At 38.3% G+C, this 13,195-nt stretch overlaps 1 protein-coding gene across 1 annotated transcript; it reads left to right on the top strand.

Annotated features, from left to right (window-relative positions):
* The first annotated feature begins 1,041 nt into the window (after nucleotides 1-1,041).
* On the top strand, nucleotides 1,042-13,185 carry LOC306823000 (uncharacterized protein). The gene is made up of 6 exons (XM_079342352.1): nucleotides 1,042-1,307; nucleotides 3,651-3,820; nucleotides 4,010-4,093; nucleotides 6,691-6,741; nucleotides 6,894-6,932; nucleotides 8,980-13,185. Exons 2-6 carry the CDS (start codon nucleotides 3,716-3,718, stop codon nucleotides 9,061-9,063), a joined length of 363 nt encoding a protein of 120 aa, XP_079198478.1. The 5' UTR covers nucleotides 1,042-1,307; nucleotides 3,651-3,715; the 3' UTR covers nucleotides 9,064-13,185.
* Nucleotides 13,186-13,195: the final 10 nt, after the last annotated feature.

Raw genomic sequence — 13,195 nt, 5'->3', positions numbered from 1 at the left:
TGGTTATCAGGATTTTAAAAATTCTACTTTTTCATCAACTTTTTGTGTTCATTTAATCATAAAACAGACAATACAGTATGATCCTTTCAAATGGAGCCCTGCGCTTCATGTTTGTAACCTAAAGCTTTATATTTTGGTCTCATGCCAGCTCACTCACCTGACATGACTCCATGAGCGCCCCAGCATAAGGCGTTCCTGGAATGTGTATTCACTCACTGCAGTTCTTTCCCTCGCTCATTATCACTTTGTGCAAATTTACAGATTTACATCTTAAAATAATACAAACCTGAATATAGATTCTTTGTAAATCACAGTCAAATGGAGGCACCATGCATGCCAAAACAAATATATGGAAGAAAAACAAAAATGGTTATCACCTCAAGGGAGGTGAGATTTTTAGATCCTATATTAATGTGACAAAACACCATCTGATAAAGTTTGGGGGTCACAGAATATGAGAATAGAAACTTCTACGCACAAGAAAAATTAAAGGGAAATGTTTCCTTTCTTTCTCAAATAAATGTGCTCCCTTCTTATGTATGCTTTCACTAGAGCAAAAACATTTAAATAAATTAACCCAAACAATTTTTCAAACAATGTTTAGCAGATTGCTACCATATACAATTTGTTCTGAAAAACCCCATTTGACTTTTGTGTCCTTTGTTCTGACTGGCAGCATTGTATCTGTATTACTGTTTGTGAGAGTGAAACCTCTGTGCTCAACAGACAACCATCATTTGCACTTTCTTTATTTCCCCTTTCTGTTCTTGAGGGAACTTCCCAGTGCCCGGACCCAGCTTTGGGAACCTCGGAACCAGACTTTACCCACATGTCTGATGCCTCTCACACTGTGTGTGTGTGTGTGTGTGTGTGTGTGTGTGTCTCTCTCTCTCTCTCTCTCTCTCTCTCTCTTTCTCTGTTGTGGGTGGTCCGGTTTGCTTTTCGGGGCGGGGTCCTCTCTGTTTCAACCCTCCTACCCTTGTTCCTTCTTGAAACATGCTTTAATAGAGAAAGTATGCAATGCATACTGCTCAGCTACAACCCCCAATTATACTGCAACTGGGGTATTCGTGACTGGACGTCTGGGGGGATCACACACATTTCCGATTAGAGAAGGAGGAGGAGAGAGTGAGAGGGGGAGACAGAGCGAAGGGGAGGGAGAAAGAGAGAGGGAGAGAGAGAGAGAGAGTTTACCCTTTCATTTCAGCCAATGAGACGGTCGATACACTAACATTTTCATAGTTGTGCACGGGCACAAAGTGAGGTAACGGTGTGAACTTCCAGGTAAATCTGCAAACCGACTCAAGGTAAGTTCAGCTCTCGCTCTCTCTCTCTCTCTGCTGTGTTGCGTTTAAGGTCGCCTGCATGAACAGGATCACTCAGGCTGAACATGGAGCCTATAGCTTGAATGCATATAGTGTGTGTGTGTGTGTGTGTGTGTGTGTGTGTGTGTGTGTGTGTGTGTGTGTGTGTGTGTTTGCGTGTGTGTGTGTGTGTGTGTGTGTGTGTAGGCTATGTGTGTATGTACAGGCTGGCTTTGAAAAGAGAGCTTTTGCACCTGTGTTCCTCGCCTTTGTCCTTTTCGTTGAACTATTTCTCCCGCACTCCTTATTCATCCACTTCTTCTTCTTTGGTGGACCTGTGATACTCGCAGAAAAACAACACATAAAAGATCGATTGCGCAAGTGATGGGAGCAGGGGGATGTTGTGTAGGGAGAGCCGACTTTTCCGTTTAAAATAAAGATAGCATCGAGTGTTTTTCGTCATTTCACTTCGTGCCAGAAACCTTAAAGTGAGTGGGGAAAGCGAAAGCGCACGGACACCCTGCAACGAGCGCTTTACGCACCTTCTTTTAAGGCTGTAAAAGAATGTGTTTTTATGGTCGCTATTGCCGCCCATATGCAAAAAGTACATTCAGTCCCGTACTTCACTGCCAAACAGACGAGTTAAGCGGACGGGACGACTGCTGCATGAGAAGACGTGCACGGACACTGTTTGTGAGGGCCCCAAAAAAAAGAGTTTTAAAAAGCGACAAAACGACGTCGTGCGTCGCGTTTGGCTTTAAGTCGTTTCTTCGAGGACGTCGATTTTCTCAAATTACTCTGACTTCCTGCTTCAGTGCGGCCAGTTTGATAGGCTGTGTTGGCAATTAGTGTTTGGCACATTCCTAACGGAGCTTGAAGCTGTGGAAAACGACCACCACGGGACATTATACCAGCCTGGGTAAAGTTGACATTTACTGCTTAGTGTATTTGGAAAATCAACCAAACTGTAACAGCATATGATTTTAACGGAGCTGTTAAATGAAAGAAAAAATACAAACGGAATGTTGTTTACAGTAACACGGGCTATATGTGTGCTATAAATCCTCGGATCTGTGATTTACTCAGGCAAAACATACTTTGATTACGGATAAGTTAATAATTAGAAAATGAATATTCAACTATTGAAAAAAAAAAAGATGGGATTATTTCAAACTTTTTCCATCGGATGTTTTTTTTTCTCCAAAGAATTTTTGCCTTTTTTGTCTTATAGAGAACTTTTTTTTTTTTTTGCATAATATCATCATATCATTTTGCTTATTATAATAACTTTATTTGTATAACACTTTTTAAAACAATGCTTTACAAAGTACATTGACACATGCAGAAGCACACATAACAACAGTGCATTAGAACAACAAGAAAACACCACGACAACAAAGCAACCCTTCTTAATTTGTACTCTCTTGTATTGGGCCCAAGATTTTTTTTCACTAAATAAATTCATAGATTGGCAATTTTATTTGGATGGATTGAGTTGTATTGGTTTTATAAAACACATAAAACATACTAATAATGCATGTTTTCCTTAAATCATAAACTTTACAAGTTAAGATAGGCTATTGTTGTGAAATAAAGCGTTTACTGCATGACAGACACGTAAAAAGCAGCTAATCTTTAAAATGTACAAGATGCACCCAGAAAATGTTGCTTTTTTCCTTTTCTTTTTTAAACTATAAAATAGTTTGACATTTCAGTTCACCTATCTGTTAATCAACTTTAAGATACATACAGCTGTAAAGTTTACCAATGCAGTCAAATGCAGTGATTTTTTTTTTTTTCCTTTCAGAAAATCATGTTGTAGTGTTTTGGTGTGTTTGTGGTTGTGAGTTATGGTCTTGGTTTTACACTAAAAGTTGTAGCAGCATCAGCACGCCCACAATGTGCACAGACCCATTGAGAAATTCCTCACAGAGGACAGATGGAAAGGAAGCATGCAGTACAGTAGATGCAGATTTTGGACGGGAGATTGAGTTGTGAATATCTGTGCTACTTTTAGTCGCTGGACACCACTCTCATGTTTCCCTGCATTTGCCAGACCCCTGCCTGTGTTCCGATCCACCGGGTGCCAAGGCTTATGTATAAGCAGTTCCCACGCTTGCACTTGGAAAATGTCCTGTGTTATTCTGAATTATCCTTCCACTATACATTAAGCACTGGTTAAAAATCAGTTTGCTAAGTGTTTTTTAAAAAAAGCAATCAAAGTGGTTTTGAAAGGCATCGTATAGTAAATATGATTGCAGCACTGAATTCAAAAATAGAATTGTTTTCCCACTTATATTTGTTCCATCTGCATCTTCTGATACTCAGCTTCTTCTCCTCTTTAAGCCCTTGAGGCCGCTCCTCCAGGCTTTGATGCCCATACTGTTTGAAGCAGGTGGAAAGACGCAGGCATGAGTGACAGTGGGACCAAAGAGCCATCTCCCGAGCCGAGCACTGCCCTGTCACCTCCTGAGCCTCAGCGCAGGGGCCGGGGCCGACCGCGGAAACAGCAGCAGGTACTATTTCAGTCTTGAAAAGAGACATTTGATCAGTATCTATCTTGAATTTAGAATGGAAAGTATCCATCTGAAAAATGCGAAAGGTCATTTTAAAACACACAGCTTGATGATGCTGTGTTTGCTGCAGCAACTAATGCTTCCTATGGTTAATTATTGGCTACACATCTGATCCCCCTCTCTCTACAGGAGCCTGTTGGACCACCAACTCCAAAGCGACCGAGAGGACGGCCGAAGGGCAGCAGGAACAAAGGCCCCAAAACTGCACTGAAGGTTGTGTCTTATTAAAGTATCTTACATGTAAAATTTGAGTCTAAGAATTTAGCACTTAGCATTTTGCTAAAAAATTCTGTGAAGTAATCACAAAATCCATATCACAAATATCCAAATAAAAATAACATTATAAGAAAATAAATGTTGTTGGTAAATTTCAATGTATTTCTGACCTCCATCACTCCAGACTCCAATCTTACAACTGCTGCTGGTGCTTTTCACATGTTTAGAACATTTTACTTTGAACTGAATCGCTTTAACGTTCTAGTTTTTCTACAACAAATCCATCTGAGAGTTGTCATTAAATACATGTTTTCATGTCTAATGCTGCAGCCTGTGGGTCAGTGCTGAGGCAGCTGTGATTATTCTGAGCAATGAAGGGTCGTCTCATGAAGCAAGAGGTGGAAATAAGAATATCTTCAGCTGCTTAACACACATTTGATTTTCTTTACCTCGATGTTGACGTTGTTTGTGTTTAACTTTTAATGCCCTGCACATTAAAGGAAGGTTTTGTTGTATTTTCACAACAATTCTTGGACGGAAATAGCTTTTGGTTATGTTGCAGAAAGCATTTTACACACCATGCATTTTCAGAATATGAGCAGGGAGTTTAAATTAGCTACATCTCCAACAGTTGACCCCAAAAAAAAATTGTGCTCACGACCAAATGCATCTACAACAGCGGATGAAGAACTTTCTTTAACAGGCAGACTGAGCTGCTTGTCCCTCTGTCCCTCTTTCGAGGCAGATGATGACTGATTTTCAATCTGTCTGGTTCTGCTCAAGGTTTCTGTCTAAAGGAAGTTCTTTCCTGACTCTACTGCCAAGCGTTTGATCATAGCTTCTCCTAAATAAAGATATCCATTTTTGTTTCAAAACATTCTCCTAATGCAGCTCTGGTGTGCAGAGCAGTTCTTACCACTCAAACAAGAAGATTTTCATACTTGGTGTATAGGGAATTTAATAATGTGTATCAACTAGTCTCTGTCCACCTACTTATATAGATTACTTTTATTGCCTCATTGGAGTGAGTGAGCGAGGGAAAGAGAGAACGCTGTACTGTTTCATTTCAGTTGTTTTTTCAATATCAGTTATATTTAATGGCTAGCCTGCATATATAAGCAACTAACTACATGAACTTTGTCCACAATATGTGAATGATGTGTCGGTATCAAGCAGGAAACTGATTGAATCACTTAGTATCACTTGGTGTCAACCTTCCCCCCCATCCAGGACTTCTACCAGTCCAGGGTCAGAAAATGGGCAGCAGACCCCTCACACCCTGGACACAAACTGTTCAAGCTCCTCCCCTCCGGCAGATCGCTGTACCCTAAAACAACCATAAGAACTAACAAGTCATAAGAACAATTTCTTCCCCCAGACTGTCACTCTGATGAACACTAAACAGTCAAAGAGTGTCACCTGTCGCTGTGAAATAACCCTGGAACTACACTGTCACTGTGAATGTACATATATTATTTAATTTAAATTATATGCAGGCTACGCACACTCTATGATCTAAATTCTGTAAAAGACAGCTACCTCATCTTTACTTCATCATCCTTTTGCACTAATCACCACTGCACTATTATCTCATTTAGTCTTGTACATATTAGTATTTAATTACCTGTTCATATTTTTAGTTGATTGTTATCTTTTAATGTTTACATTGTACAAAGAGATTCTACCGAAGTTAAATTCCTCATGTGTTACACATACCTGGCCAATAAAGCTGATTCTGATTAGTAGCTATTTTTTAATCAGGGGCAAACAATATTAAAATGATAACATTAAAAGGTCGCAGTGACAATGCATAATCTGCCTCGATAGAAAACACAAATGCAGATAAGGAAATAGGAATAAACAGCTTTCCCACCTGTTTGAAGTGAATTCAGCCTCTACCTGACTCAAACCAAGTGATGATTTGACCAGTGGAAAAACATGGACTTCCGTCCCCCTTTAAATCCTTGTTAGAGCCCGAAATGTAACAACGACCCAAGATCTTATAAATAAAAAAAAACAGGTAACAAAACCCAAAATGTGATAACTGGTTGATAACGTAACAAAATGCTGAGCCCAAAACATAGTCACTTTTTGCATTATTAGGAGAAAAATATTTTTGCTTGCCCCAATGTAATTATCGATCCAAAATGTATCAATGCGTTACATTTTGGGCAAAATGTTCCTATGTTTTGGGCTCAGCATTTTGCTACATTGTCAACCAGTTGTTACATTTTGGGTTTGGTTATGTTTTTTCTTCAACATTTCGGGTCGTTGTTACATTTCGGGCTGTAACAAGGCTAGTAAATGATAACCATGCAGGATGTAGAATATGTGCTTATACCATATCAAAGTATTACCTTATAACTTTTGCTGTTACATTTACTCAGTTTATAAATACAAAAAAAAAAAAACCCTGAAGATCTTAAGAGAAGAGTCCCAGTTAACCGGCAGACGTTTTAGCATTAAAAACTCTTTTAGAAAAAGTATTAAAACTACAATTTTCAACACTTCATTTTCAAAATAAGCCTTTTTTATTTTCTGTGACAGGTCAAAATCTGAAACTTCCCCTTAACCATTCCTGTGTTTTTTCGCAGAAGGTAGAGCCTGTTGGGGAGAGACGACCACGTGGGCGACCAAGGAAATGGGTATGGAGTAATCATTGACAGTTTGAGACATAATGGAGTTAATTGTAAATGTACTGTATGTGTGAGGCCTCCAGAGTGTCTGCTGGAGCTGTGCTGTCCTATTGAGTGGCTTCTTTCAAAATGAATTAAATCTGCTCCCTCTCTGTCCACAGCCCCAGAAAGTAGTCCAAGAAGTGACTGAAGAGCAGCAGGTGAGGAAACAAAAATACTCCACTTTTTGTTTTGATGTGACATCTTGTGATTAAATTCAATTCGTTACAATTACTGACATTGTTACTAAGTTGCATGTATATAATAAACTGTAGTGACCCTCAACATCTCTTCAAATCTCTCACGGTCATGTTCACAAATGCATGATTTGATCAAGATCAAAACACTGAATATCTCTCACCTCTATGCCCCCCTTTAAAAAAAAAAAAGAAAATAAAACTATGCACATTATTTTATTTTAAAACGATCATACACAAAAACTGAAGCTAATGTCCCTCACAGAGTGTGTGACTAAGGAGGGGAGCAGCCTGATTCAGTTGAACAGTAATCTCCTTTCGTGTCACACATTTACCTTTTGACTAATATCAGGCCCATTTGTGATGTGGGGCATGTTAAAACAGTGTTGATTTGCAGAAATGATCTCATTCAGCCTTTCATGGTTTAAATGAGCTTGTGTTAAGCATTTAAGAGATTAAACACAACCTAAACTGAACCCTTCAGCTCAGGATTATTCTGTAGCAGCAAACAAACAATTACCTTTAGGATTCCAATTGGCCCTCTTTTCACCTTCAAATGCACTGAATCGTGAGCTTATCAAGCACACTTATCTTTGACTTACAGATCCATTCAGAAGTTGAGAGTCTGCCACTTGTATTTATTTAAGGGTTTAATGTCAATGTCACACGTTAAATATCTTGTGATCAGGAGGTCAAAGATAATGTCACAGGACAACTGAAGTTTGTGCAATCATTGCAGTGTAAGTGACAGCAGGCTCTAAGTTTAGTGTAGCAACGGATTCACAGTGAAAATGTCCGAATGTATAGTTAATCCTATCATCTGACTGCTCTTGAAAAAAAGGTTGAATGTTGTAAAAACCTGTTGATAGCCATGATACCGACCAACACCAACATTTATTCTGCTGAGCCAAACATTTGATGTGGCATTAAATGTCATATATAATGATCTTCATCCAAGAAAAATCATGTTATAGCAAGTTTAAGTCATAATCCAGGGTCATCAGCGTTGTGTTAACCTTGATATAAGAAGACAATTCAACACATTAAAACAAGAAAACAAAGACACTTTTCCTCTGGGCATCAGGATGATGACCTCTCAATGCTCTCAGCCTGCACACGTTTACAGTGCCCTTCACATTGCAACCTTGCATGTATGATACACTGAATGTAATTTGTCTGGAACATATGTGTGTACTTTTTGTCTATGTTTAGGTTTTAGCCCTTATTTTATACAGCAAACATTTTACGATAAATAGACCTTGCCTTGTTTGTTTTCATGTACTGCGTATGTAACAACTAGGACTTTGAGCTCTAGAGCACAGTTTATTATCAGAACAATATTTAACTGCTCAAATTTCAAATAGCGACACAACCAATGCAAGTATTCGTTGTGCTTCACCTACAGTAACCTGACTTCATGAGGATATGTCAAGTTCTTGTAAGTGCATAGATAGCGGTGCTGAATCCCTCAGATACACCTCCAAACATCCTTTCATGACATCCAGTGGGTTTTTTTCATATATATATATACGTTATACCCCTGGTGTTTCTGAGAATTCTCTGGTTTTTCAGGCTTCTTGCTCATTTTTTTCAAAAGCAAACGTTGCTCAACAGCTCATCACCAAAGCGGGCAGTTGCAGCGATGCCCCTCGTTCGCCTTATCACATCCTCTGAGCAGTTTTTCAGAGATGCTTCAAGAACTGAAACTGTTGAGACAGGCTGCCTTTCTCAGACGCACGCACACTAGGGGAAGAATGAGTCAATGTAGAGAGGGGAAACCTGATCTAACTGTTCTCTTCCTCTGTCTTCTTGGTTTCCTGACATAACCGACGTCTTCCTCACATTTCGAGGTATGACAGCTGGACCTGACTTTCTCGCACTCAACAAAGTTTCAGCTCACTCTTGTCCTCTCTCCCTTCCTAGCACTTATTCTTTAGGTTTTCTGACTTACTGGACTATATGAGACTGGTCAGTAACAGACAGAGTGACAGTGTTTTTTTGGTTATTTCAGGGTCCTTCAGAAGAGGCTGAGGAGGGTCCTTCACAGCTTGAGCCCTTGTCATCTCAGGTTCCAGCGCAGGAGAAAGGGGAGTAGATAGGGCGCCTCTCTACCTACCTCAAGGTTTGGCCTCAAACAAACAGGAGTTCCTCATGACTCCTTTCTGTGATGGGGATTCAGGAACACACGCACACACACCAACAATACAAGTCATTGCAGACAGTGGTTTCTTCTCCCAATCCAATACTGATTCCTGGTTTTGTTGGTTCACTCTAAAAGTTTGGTTTTAACATTGTAAGAATAACATCATTGGATTTGGCTTATTCTAAAATAGTTGCACATCTTGAGAAATGCGCTTTTTCACTTACCTGCCAATATTAAGAAAAGATTGATCCAAAAGCTTGTTGTAAATATTTAGCTACTATCAGCAGCTGATTATCTTAGCTCAGATTAGAGACTGGAAACAAAGGGAAACAACAAGCATGCCTCTATCAAAAGGTTACAAAATCCCCCTTTCAGTATCTTTGCTTTCAATTTCACATGTTTAAATTGTATAGTATGATGTACAAAAAGCAACGTTTAGAAGCAGCAGTTTTAGTTTTTGCAGTTGTCATCTGCCATATGCCATTTCTATTGTATCAATTGTCTCATCTTTGACCCTGACCAGAAAGAGTGCTTTTTTTAGGGGTCGCACATTTTTTTTGTCTCAAAAGAAATAAGAGCATCACGTTGGGTGTTTTAATTGTTCCTTGGGAGACACAGAATCACATTTCACTGGCCCAATGAGGATCCTCTGAGTGGTTTTCTCACGTATCTCGACCTTTTGTTGTACCACTAGACAATGCTTGAAAAAACAACAACAACACACCAATGATATTTCTTTTTTTTTTACTTTGAAAAGTTGTTCCGAGGGCTCTTAAGAAAATGTAAGGTACCCAAGGCGTCTATGTTTTCTGGGGTGTGTTAGGAGCTTGTAAAAGGTTTTCTGCCTTTAAAGAATTAACAGATCACTCAAAATGATTCTCACACAGTCAAAACTAAACACTTGCTGAAGAGGATCGAGGTCTTGGCAAAGAAGCGTATTTCCCAAAATGTTCAACTGATCAAGGATTCCTGCCTCCCTGAGCCTCTCACTGTTTGCCTGAGTGTTATTACGAATGCATGCGTGTTTGCCTGGTTATTGTGTGGAGAGGGGAAGGAGCTGTGGGCTACATGAGAGAGGTGTTTGAATGAAAGGAACCAAACCAAACTGTTTTATTGAAACCTTCTTTCTGAACCAGAGTCATGAATCTTCATGTGAAATGGGAGCAAGAAGGTGCCATTTTTTTTTATTGATGTCACAGTACAAACATGGTGCGCTGAAGTCATTGTTTTAAAAGCAGACATGAACGGTTTGATTCCAAAATGAAATATCTTATCAAAGAGGATGTCAACTCAGAATGAAATAAAAAAAAAAACATTAACTCGCATATCAGTCAAAGAAAGAACTATATTCAGGTTTTTAAACTCAGTGTTTTTTACATTTCCACAAGCAGCTACTTTTGAAAATAAAAGCATCACACGTTTTAACTTGATGTCTCATTTTGGAAAGAAACCTTTCATATAATGTTTGGTCAACAACAGTGTTGACATGTCATTTTACCACACTCAGGATATTACTATTACCGTGCTTTTACACCATACTGAAACCTCAGGTACAAAACTATTCAGGAACATGTTGTCAGTCTACTCAGTAATAATTATTGTGCTGTGTTTGTTGTGCATTTCTGATCTGTATTTGACATTACCAGTATGCCTTGACACAAAGACCTCATTTAAACCTGTTGCCCTCACTTTCTTAATATCTCATTCTACCTCAGTAACACAAAAGACAGACGATCTCCAACACAGTAAGGTTCCACTCCCTCAGCAGCAGCTACACACTCATTTACTGTACACACACACACACACACACACACAGGTTAATGTGCAGATATACAACACAGACAGGCAAAAGGTTTAAAGGCCAACTTACACACAGAACAGGAGGTACACTCCTGGACAGGATTGTACCAGCAGTGCACAAATAAAAGTGTCTTTTCTTACAAAACAAAAACTGTATTTGTTTAAAGCTGAAGTGAGACTTTGTATGTTCTCCTGGGAAATGAATTTTGCAGCCAATGGTTTACAACAACTTAATGAAATACTTGCTTTTTAGGGTGTAGTTTCCTTATGGAATACTTTTTTTTTTTTGTTTTGGGTCGCTTACTCCTTTCTCATTTTTACTACATCATGTATTTTTCTGATTCTTACACTGTAAATTGTATTGTGTGACACTCTTAATCCATGTGATTTATAAGAAACGGCAGCAAGTAACTACATAGTGCTGAAATACATGACACAAAGGGAAAACCATACAACTTCATCGCCGTAGTTATCTTTCATTAACAATGCCCATTAACTTGAGGGTTATTAATCCAAACTTAATCTGTGCCTTCTTTGTTTGACCAATTCTTGAAGATAATAATTACTCAAGTTTCTCCTTTTTTTCCTTTGTGGAACGTGGGACAGATAATGTGAGGTGAACACTGACAGCTGTGACAGTAATGTTAATGCAGACGTGTAGTAAGTGGAGTTACTCAAATGCAGCTGTAGAGTCAAACTCTTTATCATTTATCTAAAGTTTGCTAATATTAGCTTAGCTACTTAGCTTACTGGTGATACCATACCGTGTGTGGCAGTCGAAAAAGAGCTATTTTACTGTTCATTTTTTAATTGAAAAACAATATTTAGGACTGCAAGTGTTGATCATTGAGTAATCATAGTAGTATTAATCATCTATAATTCCCCCAAATGTACCAGTTTTAAAGACAACATCTATGCATACTGGCATAATGGCTTTTCTGACCTGATAAAAGCTCATCTATAAAAATGTTCATTATGATGTAAAACCGATTCTTAAACATTGACATTCAAAACAAAATCTTTGACTAAACCTGCTAAACCTTGTTTGAAAAACAAAAGCAAGCACAGCTGTTATCGGCTTGTATAATGCCAAGTCAGCCATGTAGTTATTTTATTAATGTACTAAGGCTTTAACATCTGCTCCTGGGACTGCTGCTGGCCCCTCAGTGCCAATGAATGAAATTGTGTTTGTGGTCCCTCTGTTGAGATGAAAGAGAAGCAAAAGTATGCATCACTGTAATTTGGGAGAAACAACACTTGGGGGATATCATTTGAACATTTGTAATGGTAATGAACCTGTAAAATATGGGCATCTCATCGTTTATCTGGGGGGGATAGTGAAGTAGTTTCACCTCCCCTCTGTTTCTAACAAAAACAACTTTTGATAGATTTGTTTTCTTTCACTTAAACTGATAATTAGTTGCATATACTAAAATGTCCTACGTTTTGACTCTAATATCATTTATCATGATAAATGTCTTATACAACATGAACTACATATCACTTTCTTTGTGTTATATGACTTGAATATCCTCAATCATTTACTGTATGTACCAATTTCCATTTAAAAAAAATACTTATTTTATCACTGAAGCTCTTTTGTATCCCATTAAATGTATGTATTTCAGCATTGTTGACATAAACTGCTGCCATAGTTCATTTACATAAAGATATCTATATTTTTTTTTTTGTTCAAATGCATTGACTTTACTTGTTTTGCCATCTGGACTACCTCTGAAAACTAACAAGCCCGGGACATCTCTGAGGAAAGTTGTGGCTCGTTGTACATTACATTTCCCCACAGGTGATGAAGATCATGAAATCTTAAAAAGTAACTGTCAAACTAGTACTGTTGTAGTCCACTCATCTCATCGCACTACATTCATGTCATCATAATGAATGCAAGTCAGCCTAAAGGGTGCCTCTTCATGAAACTACAGCTGAGACAATGTCTGTATTTTTACACGAGCTGTCTGGATATTTACTCTCTATTATGGGGACGATGTTGTTCTGTGATCTTACTGATAATGATATATAGTTACATACAGTACTTGATCTATTTTCAACTATTAAAAAGTTGAATTGTAACTTGAGAAATCATCTTGTATGCCTTACTTTTAACACCATTTTGTAGTTATGTTATTGATGTGTCCTCATCCACTTCATTAATACAACTCACAAACCTGTGATATATATTTTGTTATGATTCTTTACCATGTGATTTGTGTTATTCTGCTTCTTTTATTGCTTATCAATAAAATATCACAGCTACCAGCTCTCATGT

The sequence above is a fragment of the Symphodus melops genome (assembly GCF_947650265.1).
Source record: "Symphodus melops genome assembly, chromosome: 4".
NCBI lineage: Eukaryota > Metazoa > Chordata > Actinopteri > Labriformes > Labridae > Symphodus > Symphodus melops.
The sequence above is the reverse complement of the archived record's forward strand: the minus strand, read 5'-3'. Positions and strand labels throughout refer to the sequence as shown.

Bases quoted from the DNA above. Each gene is read 5' to 3' on its own strand.
- LOC306823000 (XM_079342352.1), top strand. From the start codon at position 3,716: ATGAGTGACAGTGGGACCAAAGAGCCATCTCCCGAGCCGAGCACTGCC. The intron at 4,094-6,690 runs GTTGTGTCTTAT...GTTTTTTCGCAG, and splicing joins GCCCCAAAACTGCACTGAAG to AAGGTAGAGCCTGTTGGGGA. The intron at 6,933-8,979 runs GTGAGGAAACAA...TGGTTATTTCAG, and splicing joins AAGTGACTGAAGAGCAGCAG to GGTCCTTCAGAAGAGGCTGA.